This window comes from Entelurus aequoreus, linkage group LG23 (assembly GCF_033978785.1).
Source record: "Entelurus aequoreus isolate RoL-2023_Sb linkage group LG23, RoL_Eaeq_v1.1, whole genome shotgun sequence".
Lineage (NCBI taxonomy): Eukaryota > Metazoa > Chordata > Actinopteri > Syngnathiformes > Syngnathidae > Entelurus > Entelurus aequoreus.
This window is the reverse complement of record NC_084753.1, coordinates 42,478,297-42,500,779: the sequence shown is the minus strand read 5'-3', so window position 1 is coordinate 42,500,779 and position 22,483 is coordinate 42,478,297. Positions and strand designations below refer to the sequence as shown.

Here is a 22,483-nt window from a genome sequence, read left to right as displayed (position 1 = left end):
GGCCTAAATTAGGTTTTAAATGACAAAAAAACCACATTTATTTACTCTTTGTGCTCCTTTTTAAGACCATAATAAAACCACACTACACTACAGGGCTGCAGCTGTCGATTATTTTAGTAACACATCGATTAATTGACTAATCGGATTTTTTTTTTTAAAAAGAACACTTTATAGCGTTAATATTTCAGGGAAAGACGTTTAAATAAACAATTATTCCGCTTGCCTCGACTTGTATTGTTGTATTCTAATAGGAAACCCAAAAGCGGTGAAGTTGTCACGTTGTGTAAAAGGTAAACAAAAAGAGAATACAACAAATCCTTTTCAATTTATATTCAATTAGACTGCAAAGACACGATATTTCATGTTCACACTGAGAAACGTCTTTTTTTTTTGTTGCAAATAATCAATAACTTGGATTTTAATGGCAGCAACACATTGCAATAAAGGCATTTTTACCAGTGTGTTACATGGCCTTTCCTTTTAACAACACCCAGTAAAGGTTTGGGAACTGAGGAGACACATTTTTGAAGTGGAATTATTCCCCATTCTTGCTTCTCATATTTTAGCCTTCACACATTTTCAATGTCTGGACTACAGGCAGGCCAGTCTAGTACCCGCACTCTTTTACTACGAAGCCACGTTGATGTAACACGTGGCTTGGCATCGTCTTGCTGAAATAAGCAGGGGCGTCCATGATAACGTTGCTTGGATGGCAACATATGTTGCTCCAAAAGCTGTACGTACCTTTCAGCATTAATGGCGCCTTCACAGATGTGTAAGTTACCCATGTCTTGGGCACTAATACACCCCCATACCCTCACACATGCTGCCTTTTACACTTTGCGCCTAGAACAATCCGGATGGTTCTTTTCCTCTTTGGTCCGGAGGACACGACGCCCACAGTTTCCAAAAACAATTTGAAATGTGGCACTCGTCAGACCACAGAACACTTTTCCACTTTGCATCGGTCCATCTTAGATGAGCTCGGGGATGGTGTTTCCGGGTGTTGTTGATAAATGGCTCTGGCTTTGCATGGTAGAGTTTTAACTTGCACTTACAGATGTAGCGACCAACTGTAGTTACTGAGAGTGGTTTTCTGAAGTGTTCCTCAGCCCATGTGGTGATATCCTTTACACACCAATGTCACTTTTTGATGCAGTACCGCCTGAGGGATCGAAGGTGCGTAATATCATGGCTTACGTGCAGTGATTTCTCCAGATTCTCTGAACCTTTTGATGGTATTACGGAGCGTAGATGGTGAAATCCCTAAATTCCTTGCAATAGCTTGGTTGAGAAATGTCGTTCTTAAACAATTTGCTCAGGCATTTGTTGACAAAGTGGTGACCCTCACCCCGTCCTTGTTTGTGAAGCTGCTTTTATACCCAATCATGGCACCCACCTGTTCCCAATCAGCCTGTTCACCTGTGGGATGTTCCAAATAAGTCTTTGACAAGCATTCCTCAACTTTCTCAGTCCTTTTTGCCACTTGTGCCAGCTTTTTTGAAACATGTCGCAGGCATCAAATTCCAAATGAGCTAATATTAGCAAATAATAACAAAGTTTCTCAGTGTGAACGTGAAATATCTTGTCTTTGCAGTCTATTCAATTGAATATAAGTTGAAAAAGATTTTTATTTACCATTTACACAACGTGACAACTTCACCGCTTTTGGGGTATGTAAATGCACATCATCAACATTGAAATTGCAATTTCACCTGAAATAAAATTATAAATTTCTCTCCGCTGTCGGGCGAAAACATGTCAGACTATTTACAGTTCGGGCCAGCCCGTGTCGTCTAGATTTTGTGCATTTTTCGTAGTTACACTCAACCTAAAAACATTGTAATCAAATTACTCGACCTAAATGTCATTTTTTAATTGTTACCAGGTGGCAACATCATGCTGTGGGCTTGTTTTTCGGCGGCAGGAACTTGGAGACCAGTCAGGATAGAGGGAAAGATGAGTGCGAGCCATGTGCAGAGACATCCGGGTAATTTGTGCGTTTGAGAGCCGTTCTCAATGCAAATGGCCCTCTCAAGTTGAGATTCAGTACCAAAATCAGCTTTATTTATTGAAGGAGTCGTGACATCACAGAGTTAAGAGTCATCTCAGAAGGTTTTATTCATGCACTCGACTGACACACCTGACACACCCTCCGCCATCGACTGGCACACCCTCCGCCATCGACTGACACACCCTCCGCCATCGACTGACACACCTGACACACCCTCCGCCATCGACTGGCACACCCTCCGCCATCGACTGACACACCTGGCACACCCTCCGCCATCGACTGACACACCCTCCACCATCGACTGACACACCCTCCACCATCGACTGACACACCCCACACCATCGACTGACACACCCTCCACCATCGACTGACACACCCCACACCATCGACTGACACACCCTCCACCATCCACTGACACACCCTCCACCATCGACTGACACACCCTCCACCATCCACTGACACACCCTCCACCATCAACTGACACACCCTCCACCATCCACTGACACACCCTCCACCATCCACTGACACACCCTCCACCATCCACTGACACACCCTCCACCATCGACTGACACACCCTCCGCCATCGACTGACACACCCTCCGCCATCGACTGACACACCCTCCACCATTGACTGACACACCCCACACCATCGACTGACACACCCTCCACCATCCACTGACACACCCTCCACCATCGACTGACACACCCTCCGCCATCGACTGACACACCCTCCACCATCCACTGACACACCCTCCACCATCGACTGACACACCCTCCACCATCGACTGACACACCCTCCACTATCGACTGACACACCCCACACCATCGACTGACACACCCTCCACCATCGACTGACACACCCTCCACCATCGACTGACAGACCCCACACCATCGACTGACACACCCTCCACCATCGACAGACACACCCTCCACCATCGACTGACACACCCACACCATTGACTGACACACCCTCCACCATCGACTGACACACCCTCCACCATCGACTGACACACCCACACCATCGACTGACACACCCTCCACCATCGACTGACACACCCACACCATCGACTGACACACCCTCCACCATCGACTGACACACCCTCCACCATCGACTGACACACCCACACCATCCACTGACACACCCTCCACCATCCACTGACACACCCTCCACCATCAACTGACACACCCTCCACCATCGACTGACACACCCTCCACTATCGACTGACACACCCCACACCATCGACTGACACACCCTCCACCATCGACTGACACACCCTCCACCATCGACTGACACACCCCACACCATCAACTGACACACCCTCCACCATCGACAGACACACCCTCCACCATCGACTGACACACCCACACCATTGACTGACACACCCTCCACCATCGACTGACACACCCACACCATCGACTGACACACCCTCCACCATCGACTGACACACCCACACCATTGACTGACACACCCTCCACCATCGACTGACACACCCTCCACCATCGACTGACACACCCACACCATCGACTGACACACCCTCCACCATCGACTGACACACCATCCACTGACACCCTCCAACATCCACTGACACACCCTACACCATCCACTGACTTGACACACCCTCCGCTATCGACTGACTTGACACACCCTCCGCTATCGACTGACTTGACACACCCTACGCCATCGACTGACACACCCTCCACCATCGACTGACACACCCCACACCATCGACTGACACACCCCACACCATCGACTGACACCCCGACTGACACACCCCCACCATCGACTGACACACCCCACACCATCGACTGACACACCCTCCACCATCGACTGACACACCCCACACCATCGACTGACACACCCTCCACCATCGACTGACACACCTCCACCATCCACTGACACACCCTCCACCATCGACTGACACACCTCCACCATCCACTGACACACCCTCCACCATCGACTGACACACCCTCCACAATCGACTGACACACCCTCCACCATCCACTGACACACCCTCCACCATCCACTGACACACCCTCCACCATCGACTGACACACCCCACACCATCGACTGACACACCCTCCACCCTCCACTGACACACCCCACACCATCGACTGACACACCCTCCACCATCAACTGACACACCTCCACCATCCACTGACACACCCTCCACCATCGACTGACACACCTCCACCATCCACTGACACACCCTCCACCATCGAATGACACACCCTCCACCATCCACTGACACACCCCACACCATCGACTGACACACCCTCCACCATCGACTGACACACCTCCACCATCCACTGACACACCCTCCACCATCCACTGACACACCCTCCACCATCCACTGACACACCCTCCACCATCCACTGACACACCCTCCACCATCCACTGACACACCCTCCACCATCCACTGACACACCCTCCACCATCCACTGAGACCCGCCACCATCCACTGACACACCCTCCACCATCCACTGACACACCCTCCACCATCCACTGACACACCCTCCACCATCCACTGACACACCCTCCACCATCCACTGACACCCGCCACCATCCACTGACACACCCTCCACCATCCACTATATCCGATTAGTCAATTAATCGATGTGTTACTAAAATAATCGATAGCTGCAGCCCTGTAGTGTAGTGGGGTTTTATTATGGTCTTAAAAAGGAGCACAAGTAGTAAATAAATGTGTTTTTTTTGTCATTTAAAACCTAATTTAGGCCTTTTTTTTAATGCGCCTTCATCCTGTCCGTGTGCACAGATTAGGTTCGTGGGATTAGAGACAGATGTAAAGCAGAAATCGAGATCAAATCTAATCCTGTCGCTCTAACTCTCTCTCTCTCTCTCTCTCTCTCTCTCTCTCTCTCTGTCACAGTTGAACAGTGACATTGGATTAAAGGCGCCGCAAGCCACGCCCCTCTACCCCACTGCGATTGGGCGGGATGTGGACCGGACGGCGGGCTGCCGTCCAATAAGGAGGCGGCAGAGGCGGAAGTGGGCGGGTCCGGGCAGATGTTGCGTGAAAGGAGTGAGGTCAAGCACCTTCGGAATATCTCGAGTGGACGCACGAAGACACGCTAAAGGTGAGCCCGGATTAAACTTTATTTCGGTACTGTTGACTTCAAGAATGACGTTTTATTCACGGCAATGTCTTCATTGTTTGTTTTTTTATACCAAACTTTCACCGTGTCTTAATAAGCATATGAGTCATTAATCATGTTTAGCTAACATTATGTTAGCTAAACATACATTAGCTTACGCATTAAACCGGTTTAAGAGGCATTTAATCGTATTTGTCTACGATTATTATCCTATTTCTCGCTAAGAAAACAATTTCCAAGATCGTGTCCGGGCCAGGACCTAAAGGTCATACTTTAATTGCGTCCTGTTAATCTGCAATCCGGAGCAGGTGCGGAACATAATAATAACCACACTCGGCAGGAGACTTTGCTCCTTTTTTTTTTGTTTTTGTTTTTTTGCAGACGGATATTTTACGGTTCGTGGCCCATTCGGGGAAAGAGGCTGACTTTGGATCCGCCTGAGCGACTGTTTAGTGCAAACACGGCAGAGAAGTGGTCACAACAAAGCACCACTGCCCTGATACTGTTACTCAGGATATCATTAACGACTGATACTGTTACTCGTGATATCATTAACCACTGTAATTATCCCAAGTATAGTCAAGGTCGCCTTTAAAAAAAACTTCTTCCTGTTTCTTCCAGCCTAGCTTTTCTTTACTTTCACTTTCACTTTCAATCCAGTCCACTTTATTTATAGAGCACATTTAAACAACACACGTTTCCAAAGTGCTGCACAAACATACAAAAACAAGATTCAAGCGCTATCCTTAGCTCCACCAATGACTGAATAAAAACAAAATAAATAAATATAAAAATGAATATGATTTAAAAACGATTTAAGGGACGTGAATTCTATTTATATAGCACTTTTACATAGTGAAAGCCAATATGTAAGTTCCATTTAAAGCAGTGTGGGTGGCACTGGGAGCAGGTGAATAAAGTGTCTTGCCCAAGGACACAACGGCAGTGACGAGGATGGTGGAAGCGGGGATCGAACCTGGAACCCTCAAGTGAGGGTCGGACCCAAAACTAAAATGTCACAAGGTGGAGAGGGAAGATCCACACTACTTTAACACAGAATATTAACTAGGCTTGCGCAATACACACTCGGTATACAATATCACTGATATCAATGTGTACATATTAGCTAGCGGCTGACGTCCCTCCACAGTGCAATGTAGGGATATGCCGGGTGATACGGCGATGTCAATTCCGGATCTTTATGCTCGAATTTCAATTCTCAAATCGAAATATTGATACTTTTTGGTGTCCAAACTTTTTCCACCAAGGGCCGAATACTGAAAAGTCAAAGTATGCGGAGGCAATATTGATTTTTTTATATATTAAAAAAAAAATGCTTAAAACAGATATTGTCAGCTTTGTACTATAGGTGACTAAGTATATTATTATAAAATATTAGTTTGAACATTCCATATTTTCTCATTACATACTGATTTTCTTCCTCTTTTTTTCTTACATTTTTACTAGGGATGTCCGATAATGGCTTTTTGCCGATATGCCGATATTGTCCAACTCTTTAATTACCGATACCGATATCAACCGATACCGATATCAACCGATATATACAGTCGTGGAATTAACACATTATTATGCCTAATTTGGACAACCAGGTATGGTGAAGATAAGGTACTATTTAAAAAATGAATCAAATAAAATAAGATAAATAAATTAAAAACATTTTCTTGAATAAAAAAGAAAGTAAAACAATATAAAAACCGTTACATAGAAACTAGTAATTAATGAAAATGTGTAAAATTAACTGTTAAAGGTTAGTACTATTAGTGGAGCAGCAGCACGCACAATCATGTGTGCTTACGGACTGTATCCCTTGCAGACTGTATTGATATATATTGATATATAATGTAGGAAGCAGAATATTGATAACAGAAAGAAACAACCCTTTTGTGTGAATGAGTGTAAATGGCTGGGAGGGAGGTTTTTTGGCTTGGTGCACTAATTGTAAGTGTATCTTGTGTTTTTTATGTGGATTTAATAAAAAAACAACAAAAAAAAACGATACTGATAATAAAAAAACAGATACCGATAATTTCCGATATTACATTTTAACGCATTTATCGGCCGATAATATCGGCAGACCGATATTATCGGACATCTCTAATTTTTACTGTTGTTTTTTGTCCCGTTGTAAGAATATAATAATAATAATAATAATAATAATATGATTGTGTAACCTCCTGTGTCAAACATTCTGCCTGTACAAAAATATTCGTGTTCAGTTCCATACTCAACAGTGTTTATTATGCTTGTTGTCATTTTTCCAAGTAATTCTTAAGTTCATAAATTAAGTAACTCAACTTTTGTTCACATTTTAAGTGTATTTAAGTTTTTTGAGAAAACGCACCGATTTGTATTTATTTATTTTTTCCCGCCAGATGTCATTTGCCAGTGACAAGCTGTATAACGGCTACCTGAGGACCAACATGCCGACCATTGTGAGCACGGTCAAAGTGAGAGAGATGGTGGTCCATTTGCCGTGTCTGACCGCTCACGACAGGGTGAGTTCTTCCATCTGACACTTAGGTTTTGGACTGGAATGAGTTTATGGGAAAGAGATTGAAAGGGACAAGCGGTGGAAAAATGGACGGATGGATGGAGATCGATCAATAATGAACTATTTTGGAGCAAATAAACATCATCAGACACGGGACTGGATCACAATTTGCCATTATGTTAGCAGTGACGGAGCAGGGAGGGGCTAGGAATAGCAGCTCTTTCTGCTCTAATATAGATTCTCAAGTCTAAATACTTTTGATACTTGAGTTAATTGAGGTAATGTGTATCATTAATGGGAACACTGTGGAAAAAGAAGTAAGTAAGCTTGTGTACAATGTCTGAAATGTGACTTACTTTTTATTCTAACAGTAGTTCTTAATATTATGGTTTGAAACAGGATTTTTCTTCACTTTGTAAGATTGTGTCCTGCTTTCTTCTGTGGCATTAGCTTGGCTATATTGTTATTCACACCACTACTGTGACCATCTGTCTTATGTTTCCTTAGTTTGTGTTTATTTCCTGTGTAGCGCTCTTATTTTTGCTTCCTTTTCCTGCGCTCTTTCCCCTCCTGTGTTGAATATCATGCAATATTTGTCTTACCTGCACGTCATCCTCCTGTCTCCTGCATCTTGGCCTTCCAACTACTGCAGCCAGGACTCAATATACTTCAGAGTTTGAAATAAATAAATATATAATAATACATCGTATTGGATAATAAATGTAATGTTAAATAAATACATAATATAATATTTAAAAAATCGGTAATAATAATATTATACAATGAATAAAAATAATAAATAACTAACCGTATTCTTAAAGTACAACTTTTTTTTTTTTTTTTTTAATGTTTGTTGATTTTCGACATATAAAGTCCAGAAATACAATTAAACACATGTCAAATGTTCTTTTTTTCCAGTTATCCACACACATTATTAGGGATGTCCGATAATATCGGCCTGCCGATATTATCGGCCGATAAATGCGTTAAAATGTAATATCGGAAATTATCGGTATCGTTTTTTTTATTATCTGTATCGGGTTTTTTTTTTGGTTTTTTTTAAATTAAATCAACATAAAAACACAAGATACACTTACAATTAGTGCACCAACCCAAAAAACCTCCCTCCCCCCATTTCTTTCTGTTATCAATATTCTGGTTCCTACATTATATATCAATATATATCAATACAGTCTGCAAGGGATACAGTCCGTAAGCACACATGATTGTGCGTGCTGCTGCTCCACTAATAGTACTAACCTTTAACAGTTAATTTTACTCATTTTCATTAATTACTAGTTTCTATGTAACTGTTTTTATATTGTTTTACTTTCTTTTTTTATTCAAGAAAATGTTTTTAATTTAGTTATCTTATTTATTTATTTATTTTTTAAAGTACCTTATCTTCACCATACATGGTTGTCCAAATTAGGCATAATAATGTGTTAATTCCACGACTGCATATATCAGTTGATATCGGTATCGGTTGATATCGGTATCGGTAATTAAAGAGTTGGGGAATATCGGATATCGGCAAAAAGCCATTATCGGACATCCCTACACATTATATATAAAATAAGATACAATAAAAAAAAAAAACATGCATCATGAAGCCACAGACAACTGCACTTCTCAGTGTCCCCAACAAATAAATATATAATAGCAAATTATATTAGATGATAAATATAATATTAAATAATTAGAAATAAATAAATATATAATAATAAATTATATTAGATAGTAAATATCATATTAAATAAATAAATATATAATAATGCATTATATTAGATAATAAATATTATATTAAATAATTTGAAATAAATAAATATATAACAATAGATTATGTTATGGGTTATGAATTTTAGATTATATTAGATAATAAATATAATATTAAATAAATACGTAATATAATATTTTGTATTGTAATAATTTGGTAATATTATATCATGAATAATAATAATAATAAATAAATAACTATTTTTAATGCACAACTTATTTTCTTTTTTTTATGTTTGTTTATTAAAAATTTCAAAAAATTTAAAGATGTTAAAAATAAAAATAAAATATAAAAAAAACTAGAACAGAAAAATAACTAAAAGTAGTATGCATATATCTAAAAAAAAAGGCTTTTTTTTTTTAAAGATGGGTTTTTAAGCCTTTTTTAAAAGCATCCACAGTCTGTGGTGCCCTCAGGTGGTCAGGGAGAGCGTTCTTTTTGAGCGTGTACATGCAACAACAAAAAAAGAGGTTGATGTGGCGTGTGTGCTTGCAGGAGACCATCGAGGCCAAGAGGGAGACGTGTGGCAATTTTGACGGCATGGTTCTTCTTCTGGACTGCCTGAAGAGGAGGGAGAGCTGGCCCGAGCACTTTATCAGAGCACTGGAGATGTGCGAGCACACCAGCATCGCGGCTGAGGTGCGGGCGGAATACGACACTCTGAGGGGCGCCCACAGTAAGCATTATAGCGCTGCTTCTCAAACCTCAGAAAACACTATAATACCTAACATTATAATACAGTAGCACAGTAGGCTTAGGTATTCATTAAAAACAAGTATATTTATTATTTTTGGCCGCTGACATTCCGCACAGTTTGAACAGTAACACTGTGTTTTGAATATTTAACCTTTGTTCCAATATATGATGTGCTCTCTACACTGTAGTAACACATTGTTTACATTGCCTTAGACTCCAACCCCAGCTCTCCTTCCAATGTCCATCCAGCTCCAGATGATGCTCACCTCCCCGTGCCCGAGACCGGTGCAGGTCTCGGCCAGGTTGCCGCGCCACCGTCCCCTCCACGACCCGCCCCCAATGCCACACCCCCTCCGGTAACTGAAGCACAGCCGGAAGCTTCAACGCCGGCTGCCGCGCCCGAGTCGCCCCCCTCGCCCGACCGAGCACAGGGCGAGCCGGATCCGGCTCGCCCTGTGCCGGAGGAGACCTCTCCATCCGACTTCCTGGTTGTTTTGCACCCTGATCAAGTGAGCCCAGGAGAGGTTTCAGCGGGCGGCGCCGTGCCGACTGAACAGAGCGACGTGACCCCTGAGCGGCCCCCCGTGCAGAAAACAGACCCTCCGGTGGAAGAGGTCGTCACCCTGGAGCCAGAAGAACATTCCCAGGTGAGAAAAAGCCCTCATTCTGTTTGTTGTTAGGACTACAAGGATCAGGTCGAGGCTTCGATGGTTCATTCTTGCTACTTTAACCCCAGACCAGGAGGGTCTTCACTTTCTGACTGGGGGGCCACATTGAGCTTAAAACATTTGGCCATTCGACTCCGACCTCGTTTACTTCCGTGATGACCTGAAAGTTTTTTTTAATCAATCTAAAATGCGAAAAACATGGATAAGTGTGGAGAGGGTGTTCTGCATTTTTCCCATCATGCATTGTAATGGTCAGGGTAGGGATGATGTTTGATAAGGAATTATCGAGTTCGAGCCTATTATCAAATCCTCTTATCGAACCGATTCCTTATCGATTCTCTTATGGAGTCCAGATAGGTTGTTGTATGTGGGAAAAAACACAATATTTGGTTTAACAAAAGCTCACTTTTATTATATAATAAAAAAATAAAATCTAATAAATAAATAAATATTGACTGTTACCCACCTAAAAAAATAAAATAAAATAAATAAATATTGACTGTTGTTACCCAAAGTATATTAAGTGGGATTTTTCAGAAAACTAAATATATACAGTAACACAAAAACAAGCTGTCTCTGTGATCACTATAGGTGTATAAATAATAATATAGTGTTCAATAAAGTCAGTCCCTTGGGCACAAAACTGAAAATAATACAGCTCTCCAAAAAGTGCACTTCTGCTGCTATTGGAACATAACTGTTTTTTTATAATGCTTTGACATTTTTGCACTTTATTTCTTTAAAGAAAATTCTATGAAGAGAAAAGTTGTTTGCAAATGTGGTTACGATGCTAATAAATGAAAAGTTAAAGCTAAAAAAAGAAATACACTTTATTGAGTTAACATTATTTCTTTATAGGGGGAAAAATGTGATGAGCTAGAGATTATAACAACTACACTACCCAGCATGCAACGGGAGTGACGAGCATGCGCGGTAGCCCCGAAAAGTGTTGCATGTTGCCACGCTGTGAAAGTAAACGTCAAGAACTCAGCCAACACGCCTCGTCTGCATTATTTATAATTAGACAGACAACACATCTACAGTGTGATTTTGTAATGTTTACAAGGAAAGAAAAACAAAAGTTAAAAAAGGGAGATATGTTGTATATATATGTATGTGCTGCGCTTGCTTTAAGAACGTTGCGACAGCTGCCGTAAAGGAGGTGCGTTGCTAGCCTGGTTGCTATGTTTCCGGTTGGTCGTAAAAGTGTTGGTCATGTGTTTTACCCTGCTAAAATCTCTCAGTAAAGTTATTCGATGGATTATAGCTTTTGTTTTGAACTTTATTACACCTTGGAGCGCTTTTTCCCGTCCATTGTTTTCCTGCTTTCGCTATCTGCGCCTAATGACTGAGCTACGTGACGTCATTTATTGTGATGTCCCACGGAGCATTTCTGGTCGGGACGGGATTCGAATAAAGAATCAACTCTTTTCCTTTACTATAGTGGTCTCGATAACGGGTACCGGTTCTCAAAAAGGGATTCGAGTCCGAGGACTCGGTTCTTTTCTTATCAAACAACCGGGAAAACCGGTTTCGAGTATCATCCCTAGGTCAGGGTTTAGTGAGCGTGACGCCAAGGATGCAGAGAGAGCAGGCGTTGGAACGCAAGTAAAACTAGGTTTAAAAGTCCCGTGAAGCAGGAAACAAAGAAAAACCGTCCACAAAGTACAAACCCCGTTTCCATATGAGTTGGGAAATTGTGTTAGATGTAAATATAAACGGAATACAATGATTTGCAAATCCTTTTCAAGCCATATTCAGTTGAATATGCTACAAAGACAACATATTTGATGTTCAAACTCATAAACTTGTTTTTTTTTGTGCAAATAATCATTAACTTTAGAATTTGATGGCAGCAACACGTGACAAAGAAGTTGTGAAAGGTGGCAATAAATACTGATAAAGTTCATCAAACACTTATTTGGAACATCCCACAGGTGTGCAGGCTAATTGGGAACAGGTGGGTGCCATGATTGGGTATAAAAGTAGATTCCATGAAATGCTCAGTCATTCACAAACAAGGACGGGGCGAGGGTCACCACTTTGTCAACAAATGCGCAAGCAAATTGTTGAACAGTTTAAGAAAAACCTTTCTCAAGCAGCTATTGCAAGGAATTTAGGGATTTCACCATCTACGCTCCGTAATATCATCAAAGGGTTCAGAGAATGTGGAGAAATCACTGCACGTAAGCAGCTAAGCCCGTGACCTTCCATCCCTCAACAAGCGACATCAGTGTGTAAAGGATATCACCACATGGGCTCAGGAACACTTCAGAAACCATCTGCCAGTAACTACAGTTGGTCGCTACATCTGTAAGTGCAAGTTAAAACTCTCCTATGCAAGGCGAAAACCGTTTATCAACAACACCCGGAAACGCCGTCGGCTTCGCTGGGCCCGAGCTCGTCTAAGATGGACTGATGCAAAGTGGAAAAGTGTTCTGTGGTCTGACGAGTCCACATTTTAAATTGGCTGCACGTGTTGCTGCCATCTAATTCTAAAGTTAATGATTATTTGCAAAAAAAAAAAAAAGTTTATGAGTTTGAACATGAAATATGTTGTCTTTGTAGCATATTCAACTGAATATGGGTTGAAAAGGATTTGCAAATCATTGTATTCCGTTTATATTTACATCCAACACAATTTCCCAACTCATATGGAAACGGGGTTTGTAGAACGATCCAGAGCCAGGTGACCAGGGCGAGCGCCATACGGGCGAGGAAGCTCAGGCCACGGCCGTTTGGTGGACAAAATGAGACAAAGGAGTGGCGAAAAAACACGTTTTTCCGTGGCGGCGTCAGAGAAAGTTGTACATGTAGACAAACTACGGTGAGTTCAAGGACCGCTGATATTAGTAGGACAAAACATTGCTCGCTAAATACTGTCATCAGTGAAGCATGTTTAGTATAAACAGTTGGATTTCTAACAATTAGTTTTGTGTCATGTTTGTCCTCTTACAGAAACTATATTCAAACAAAAATTATATTTTTTCCCTCATCTTTTTCCATTTTAATACATTTTTGAAAAAGCTCCAGGGAGCCACTAGGGCGGCGCTAGAGCCTGTACGAAAATATTCATGTTCAGTCACACATTTAGAAGTGTTCTAAAAAATACATGAAAAAAAGCTAAAAAGAGATATATTTATTTAAAGACAACACATTCTGTCATGGATGACTAAGTATATTATTATTATTATTAGGGATTTCCGATAATATCGGCCTGCCGATATTATCGGCCGATAAATGCGTTAAAATGTAATATTGGAAATTATCGGTATCTGTTTTTTTTATTATCTGTATCGTTTTTTTAATTTTTTTATTAAATCAACATAAAAAACACAAGATACACTTACAATTAGTGCACCAACCCAAAAAACCTCCCTCCCCCATTTCTTTCTGTTATCAATATTCTGGTTCCTACATTATATATCAATATATATCAATACAGTCTGCAAGGGATACAGTCCGTAAGCACACATGATTGTGCGTGCTGCTGCTCCACTAATAGTACTAACCTTTAACAGTTAATTTTACTCATTTTCATTAATTACTAGTTTCTATGTAACTGTTTTTATATTGTTTTACTTTCTTTTTTATTCAAGAAAATGTTTTTAATTTAGTTATCTTATTTTATTTTTATTTTTTTTAAAGTACCTTATCTTCACCATACCTGGTTGTCCAAATTAGGCATAATAATGTGTTAATTCCACGACTGCATATATCGGTTGATATCGGTATCGGTTGATATCGGTATCTGTAATTAAAGAGTTGGACAATATCGGAATATCGGATATCGGCAAAAAGCCATTATCGGACATCCCTAATTATTATTATTATTATTATTATTTGTTTAAAATGTCATATTTTTCTAGTTTTTTCTGCTCTATTTTTCTTACATTTTTACGGTTATTATTTTATATGTGATTATTTGAAAACAACTTTTCAAATTTGAGCAGACACATTAAGTATTTGCACAAAGTATCACTTGGTATCGGATCGGAAAGACAATCAGTGGTATGGCACATCACTATGTCGTTGCTTCTCTAGACAAGGGGTCACCAACGCGGTGCCCGCGGGCACCAGGTAGCCCGTAAGGACCAGATGAGTAGCCCGCTGGCCTGTTCTAAAAATAGCTCAAATAGCAGCACTTACCAGTGAGTGGCCTCTATTTTTTAAATGTTATTTATTTACTAGCAAGCTGGTCCCGCTTTGCCCGACATTTTTAATTCTAAGAGAGACAAAACTCAAATAAAATTTGAAAATCCAAGAAAATATTTTAAAGACTTGGTCTTCACTTGTTTAAATAAATTCATGATTTTTTTTTACTTTGCTTCTTATAACTTTCAGAAAGACAATTTTAGAGAAAAAATACAACCTTAAAAATGATTTTAGGAATTTTAAACACATATACCTTTTTACCTTTTAAATTCCTTCCTCTTCTTTCCTGACAATTTAAATCAATGTTCAAGTAAATTTATTTTTTTTATTGTAAAGAATAATACAGACATTTTAATTTAATTCTTCATTTTAGCTTCTGTTTTTTCGACGAAGAATATTTGTGAAATATTTCTTCAAACTTATTATGATTAAAATTTAAAAAAAATATTCCGGCAAATCTAGAAAATCTGTAGAATCAAATTTAAATCTTATTTCAAAGTCTTTTGAATTTCTTTTAAAATTTTTGTTCTGGAAAATCTAGAAGAAATAATGATTTGTCTTTGTTAGAAATATAGCTTGGTCCAATTTGTTATATATTCTAACAAAGTGTAGATTGGATTTTAACCTATTTAAAACATGTCATCAAAATTCTAAAATTAATCTTAATCAGGAAAAATTTGTAATGATGTTCCATAAATTATTTTTTTAATTTTTTCAAAAAGATTCGAATTAGCTAGTTTTTCTCTTCTTTTTTTCGGTTGAATTTTGAATTTTAAAGAGTCGAAATTGAAGATAAACTATGTTTCAAAATTTAATTGTGATTTTTTTCGTATTTTCTCCTCTTTTAAACCGTTCAATTAAGTGTAAATATCATTAATTATTAATAATAACATACAGTTAAAGGTAAATTGAGCAAATTGGCTATTTCTGGCAATTTATTTAAGTGTGTATCAAACTGGTAGCCCTTCGCATTAATCAGTACCCAAGAAGTAGCTCTTGCTTTCAAAAAGGTTGGTGACCCCTGCTCTAGACTATATCAAATAATAGTGAAGTCCGCCCTTCTGGTCCTTGTTTTTTTTGGAAATCTGTCCCTCAAAACAGTTAGGAGTACTACGGAACAGTACTTTAGTTCTCTCAAGAACAGTATTGATAGGTAGGTCTTTATTGTCATTGCATAAGTACAACAAAACTTAGTTTTCAGCACAAAGCCGTTGAAGATGAGACAAACAAACAGTGTGCAGGGTTACAGAACAGGAACGCTGATGGGTCGCCACAAGGCGCACCGTAAAAGATGGGAAAAAGGTCAACGCTGGGGGAGGATGAGTAAAAAAATACAATCTAGACTGGGCTCCTAAGTGGGAAAAACCCTCCATAGCAAGGCACATATACATATTACAACATACATCTCCAGACTTGCAACAGAGGGGAGGGAGTGAGGGGCTACGGTGGCAGGCTGCAGCTCTTCAGGCGCTGCCCAGCTGTCCATCACCCCTAAGGGATTTGCGTCAAGGATAGGGGGTGAGGTATATTTGTGGGTGTGTGGGGTATATTTTTTGTGGATGTGTCCGAACCTCGATGAGTGGGTTTTAAAGGCTGTGTTCTGATGTCCAAGGTGCGTTCAGTACCTGATGCCACGCCGACCGAAAGTACATCCGTGAGGTCCGCCCTCCCCGTGGGACTGAGCCTGCCCTGCCCACTTCTCAGCGCCCAACCGCTGACCACCTACTCGGGCAACACAGACCGTCTGGAAATCAGCGACTTTGCGCAAGGAGAGACGAGCACCGAACCCGAGGAAAACCCCCCGGAGGAAGAGGAGACGCGGGTGCACGTGATGCACGTGACCCAGCAGCCGTCGCTCCTCGACCTCGACGGCCAGAGCGTGGGCAACGGCGCTGAACCCGAGGAAAGCCCCCCGGAGGAAGAGGAGACGCGGGTGCACGTGATGCACGTGACCCAGCAGCCGTCGCTCCTCGACCTCGACGGCCAGAGCGTGGGCAACGGCGCCGAACCCGAGGAAAGCCCCCCGGAGGAAGAGGAGACGCGGGTGCACGTGATGCACGTGACCCAGCAGCCGTCGCTCCTCGACCTCGACGGCCAGAGCGTCGGCAACGGCGCCGAACCCGAGGAACACCCCCCTGAGAAAGAGGAGGCGCGGGTGCACGTGATGCACGTGACCCAGCAGGCGTCGCTCCTCGACCTCGACGGCCAGAGCGTCGGCAACGGCGACGCCTCCAAGGACGGCGCCCCCGCCGCCGAGGAGCCGGTGAACCCCTCCTCCGGCAGGCTGTCCGCCAACAGCAAGTACATCCTGACGGCTCTGGGCGTGGGCGCCGGCGCACTGCTGATGGCGTGGAAGTGGAAGCATTAAGGTCAGGGGGTTGGTGAAGGAAGCGTGCCTTATTGTCGTGGCTCGTCTCTGCAGGTGTGTCTTTCAGCAGCTCACCTGTCCGCTTTCAGGTGAGTTGCTGCGTGCGTGGTGGAAATGTTTCCCAAGCACTTTGTCCTTGAGGCTGGTGGCTGCCAAGCCTTGTAGCTATCTTATATTAAGCATTTTAATAGTCACTCTAAATTAGCTTCCTTCCATCTTAGCATTTTTTAACATTACAGTAGAACCTGTAAGGCAGGGGGGTCAAAATGGTTTCCATTGAGGGCCGCTTCTAACAGTCAATGGTATTATTACACCATTTGGGGATAGGATAGGACAGGGCTAGGATAGGATAGGACTTTATTGTCATTGCACAGGTACAACAAAACGTTGTTTTCAGTACAAACCCGGTCAAGATTAGACAAACAAACAGTGTACAGGGTTACAAGGTGCCCCGTAAAAGAAGGGAAAAAGGTAAAACGCTGGGGAAGAAGATGAGTAAAAAAATACAATCTAGACTGGGCTCCTAAGGGGGCCTAGTCTGGAGTGGGAAAAAACCTCCATGCCATGCACACATAAACATGTTCCATATAATCACGACAACTCGCAACAGAGGGGTGGGGGGGGGGTGGGGTTGGGGCCCCTGGAGGTCGACTGCTGCTATAAAGCGCTGCCAGCCGTCCATCACCCCGAAGGAGAATCAAGCGGTGGTGAAGGGGTGGGGGTGTGTGTATGCCCATTGTCTTGGGTGTGTTGATGTAGTTTCCATAGGCCTGGGGCCGTTCTGCATGCAAGCAAAAGTTCGACTCCAGGTGTCGTTGAGGAGGGAGGGAGGTCAAAAGCGTCCATCATTGAGGAGTCCTCGGGGGGATGTTTTCAGAACAGCCTGCTCCTGTTGTTGCGTCAAGGCCATTCGAGGGAGTCAAATCGTAGATTAGGGTTTTGTTTTTCCGCGAACAGACATTACAATGGCTTGTCTGTTCTATTCCCATGCCGGCCCTCATATCCAATTTTTCCCTTTCAACCAGCTTTTTCCATGATGTGATCCATCTTGCGATTCAGTTCAGTTTTCTACGCTCTGATTAGATTACTGGATTTGTTTTACGTACAATGTAGAGGAAAGAAAAATAATAATTGTACTGTAAAATATACGGAGGTTTGTACTTGAAATGGCATGACGGTACCACTGTTTGTTTGTTTTACGGTTAACAACTGGCAGCTCATTTGCCAGAATTTTACCATAACATTTACAGTGTCTTTTACTGTAAATAGACAACCGCTTTTTTACAGTAAAATTCTGGCAAGTGAAAAGAACTAGATTGTACAGTGTATTAATGGTATAAGTGTACCACTGTTTTTTTAAATTAAAAAAACTAGCAGCTCAGTTGCCAGAATTTTACTATAACATTTACTGTTTGTTTGGTTTTTACTTGAAATAGAAATGTTTTTATGGTAAAAATCTGGTAAGTGAACAGCCATTGTTTTGATTTTCTTTACCGTAAAAACAGCTGTAGATTTTATAGTGTATACATGCAAATGGAAAAACGGTACCACTGTTTTTTTAAATAAAGCTCAGTTGCCAGAATTTTACTGTAAAAAAATAATACTAAAATGAGCTGCCATTTTTGTTTTGCCGTTAAAAACAACTACAGATTTTATAATGTATTGATGTAAATGGGAAAAAAATGGCAGCTCATTTCCCAGAATTTTACTACTACTACTACTAATAATAATCAATCAATCAATCAATGTTTATTTATATAGCCCTAAATCACAAGTGTCTCAAAGGACTGAGTTGGAAAAAACCTCCATGCCATGCACACATAAACATGAGTTGGGGCCCTGGAGGTCGACTGCTGCTATAAAGCGCTGCCAGCCGTCCATCACCCCGAAGGGGAATCAAGCGGTGGTGGAGGCGTGTGGTTTGGGGTAGATTTTATTTGTATAAAGCACTTTACATTGAGTAAACAACCTCAAAGTGCTACAGTGTATTAAAATAAAAATAAATACAAATTAAAAAGATAATAAAAAAATAAATATACTAAAACACTTACTTTTTTTTTTTAAACTGTAAATAAAACTTTTTTTTACGGTACAATTTTGGCAAGGTCGCTGCCATTTTTAGGTTGTTTTTTTTACTGTAAAAACAACTTCAGATTTTACAGCTCAGTTGCCAGAATTTTACTGTAAAAAATAGTAAAATGAGCTGCCATTTTTGTTTTGCCGTTAAAAACAACTACAGATTTATAAATGTATTGATGTGAATGGAAAAAAACTGGCAGCTCATTGGCCAGAATTTTACTAAAACACTTACTTCTTTTTTTTAAACTGTAAATAAAACTGTTTTTTACGGTACAATTTTGGCAAGGTCGTTGCCATTTTTTTTTGGTTTTTTTACTGTAAAAACTTCAGATTTTACGGCTCAGTTGCCAAAATTGTATCGTCAAAAACAATGGTACTGTTTTCCAGTCAAATGGTGTAAAAAAAAATGGTTAAAAAAATCTATTGTCATTTTTACAGTGTACAGTTGGATGGATAATTTGATATGAAATTATAAGTCAAGCATATACAAAGTATTTATTTATATTTGAACAAAAATTGTTGCAACGTATTTATTGCATTATTATTGAGAAAATATGCCATTGAATAGAGTATATGTATTTTTTTTCCCTGTCAAAATGGAAAGAACAAATATATTTAGGAAGAAAAGATGAAGTACTTTATTAACACATTTACGGTTTTTCGAGGGCCGAAGACAATCATGTGGCGGGCCAGATCAGACCTTGAGTTTGACACCTGTGCTAAGGTTCCAATTTCCTCATATTTCAAAACATTTTCTCACCGGAAATCATGCAATAATCAAGCCAAGGTGCCGCCATCCCAGCCGCATCTTGTATGGCCATTGTTGTTCATTCCAGCTTCGACTTCTAAGATGTCCAACAAAGATTCTTCATCGGTCCAAATCAGCCCCAAAGGTGCTAAAGGGGACTTTCCACGGGAGCACGGGTGCTGGGGAAAATCTGTTGTAAGTGTTCTAAAATATTTGTGATCAGGTAACCCAGTTCATTGTGAATACTGCTGTAAACACTACAATAAAACATCAAGGGAATAATGCACATTTGAACGTTTTGCATCATGGAATTTGTTGGATCTCTTTGTTGACACAAATCACACCAGTCAAGGTTTGATGTTTTCTCAGCATTGAAACAATGTTGGGAACTTCTTAAATTAGCTCCTGACGTTGAGCAACTCAAACCTAACTGTGGGAGTCGCTGTCTTGCGGCTCCACAGATATGCACGTCAAAGTACACAAGCGCACGGATTTGACAACAGCTTTAATGTTTTTCAACACAACCATCAAATATGACGTTTTCTTCCAGGACTTTCCAGTCTCTCTCCCAACTCCCTCCCTCTCCTGCACCCGGGCGCTCACTCTTAAAGACAACGGATAATTAGATTAACACTGTTGCGTCGACCAGCATTCCTCCAATGGGGAATTCAAATTGCTAGTCTCTCCCAGATTCTTTTTATGGCAATAAGCTGATGTTTATATTCAATCAACAGGCAGCAGTTGGTATTTTGTGGTTTATTCTCCAAGCTTAGAGGACAAACTGAGACCAATCCAGCACACCAGCGTTCCCCAGCCCGGTCCAGATCGGTCTAGCTCGGTCTCCCCTCAAACCCCCGGAAGTCCCGTGATCTTCCCTCTGTCCCCCGCCCTCACTCCATTTGTTTAGACTACTCCGAGTTATCTCTACTCTGACACATTCCAATCTAGAAGGCCAACACCTTACTATGAGACTCAAAAGAAGGAAGAATACTAGCTATTCTTTATATGACTATAGGAGTTTAGAAAGAAGTAACACTTAAATATGGATATGATTCTGATCTGCTTCCAACAACACGTACCACCTGTGAAATCTAATCACCTGCCAGCTGTGTCTCGCCGTCAGCACATGCCCCGCCCCTGCCCGATGGCGCTCGTCCTCAGCACCACGGACAGCGGCGGTGACTTTTACTCCTACAAACAGTGCTGGCTACACCTCCACCCGCACTAACGTTGAAACAACATGATGTTAGACGACGTTTAATCAATGTTGGCATCTGAGGTTGCTTTGACTGTTGAAATTTGGTCATTTCCCGACCAATATTCTACAACACAAATGCAACGTTGAAACAACATGCTTTTTGACGACGTTTAATCAATGTTGGGTTCTGACGTTGATTTGGTTATTTCCCAACCATTATTCTACAACATTGAAACAACATGCTTTTTGACGACGTTTATTCAATGTTGGGTTCTGACGTTGATTTAACCGTTAAATTTTGGTCATTTCCCAACCAATATTCTACAACACAAATACGTTTATTCAAAGTTGGGTTCCGGCGTTTTGACCATTGAATTTTGGTCATTTCCCAACCAATATTCTACAACACAAATACAACGTTGAAACAACATGCTTTTTGACGACGTTTAATCAATGTTGGGTTCCGAGGTTGATTTGACCGTTAAATTTTGGTCATTACCCAACCAATATTCTACAACACAAATACAACATTGAAACAACATGCTTTTTGACAACCTTTATTCAATGTTGGGTTCCGGCGTTGTTTTGACCATTGAATTTTGGTTGTTTCTCAACCAATATTCTACAACACAAATACAACATTGAAACAACATGCTTTTTGACGACGTTAATCAATTTTGGGTTCTGACGTTGATTTGACCGTTAAATTTTGGTCATTTCCCAACCAATATTCTACAACACGAATACAACGTTGAAACAACATGCTTTTTGACGACGTTTAATCAATGTTGGGTTCTGACGTTGATTTGGTTATTTCCCAACCATTATTCTACAACATTGAAACAACATGCTTTTTGACAACATTTATTCAATGTTGGGTTCTGACGTTGATTTGACTGTTAAATTTTGGTCATTTCCTAACCAATATTCTACAACACAAATACAACGTTGAAACAACATGCTATTTGACGACGTTTAATCAATGTTGGGTTCTGACGTTGATTTGACCGTTGAAATTTGGTCATTTTCCAACCAATATTCTACAACACAAATACAACGTTGACACAACATGCTTTTTGACGACGATTAATCAACGTTGGGTTCTGACGTTGATTTGTCCGTTAAATTTTGGTCATTTCCCAACCAATATT

At 41.0% G+C, this 22,483-nt stretch overlaps 1 protein-coding gene and 1 long non-coding RNA gene across 3 annotated transcripts in view; both read left to right on the top strand.

Annotated features, from left to right (window-relative positions):
- The window catches only part of LOC133640934 (uncharacterized), a 66,951-nt gene extending 64,914 nt beyond the window's left edge, over nucleotides 1-2,037 (top strand). Inside the window, exon 6 of the long non-coding RNA XR_009824227.1 lies at nucleotides 1,889-2,037. This is a non-coding gene — a long non-coding RNA (uncharacterized LOC133640934). The remainder of the gene's footprint in view (nucleotides 1-1,888) is intronic.
- A 2,894-nt stretch (nucleotides 2,038-4,931) lies between these two features.
- mavs (mitochondrial antiviral signaling protein) lies at nucleotides 4,932-17,916 on the top strand. Of its 2 annotated transcripts, none has more exons than XM_062034651.1 (5): nucleotides 4,932-5,113; nucleotides 7,525-7,647; nucleotides 9,916-10,096; nucleotides 10,366-10,763; nucleotides 16,552-17,916. In XM_062034651.1, the coding sequence occupies exons 2-5, from the start codon at nucleotides 7,525-7,527 to the stop codon at nucleotides 17,305-17,307; spliced, it is 1,458 nt and encodes a 485-aa protein (XP_061890635.1). In that variant the 5' UTR covers nucleotides 4,932-5,113; the 3' UTR covers nucleotides 17,308-17,916. The 2 variants fall into 2 exon arrangements, with proteins under 2 accessions (XP_061890635.1, XP_061890634.1); XM_062034650.1 differs by having other exon boundaries at nucleotides 4,935-5,113; nucleotides 10,330-10,763.
- The last annotated feature ends 4,567 nt before the right edge of the window (nucleotides 17,917-22,483 follow it).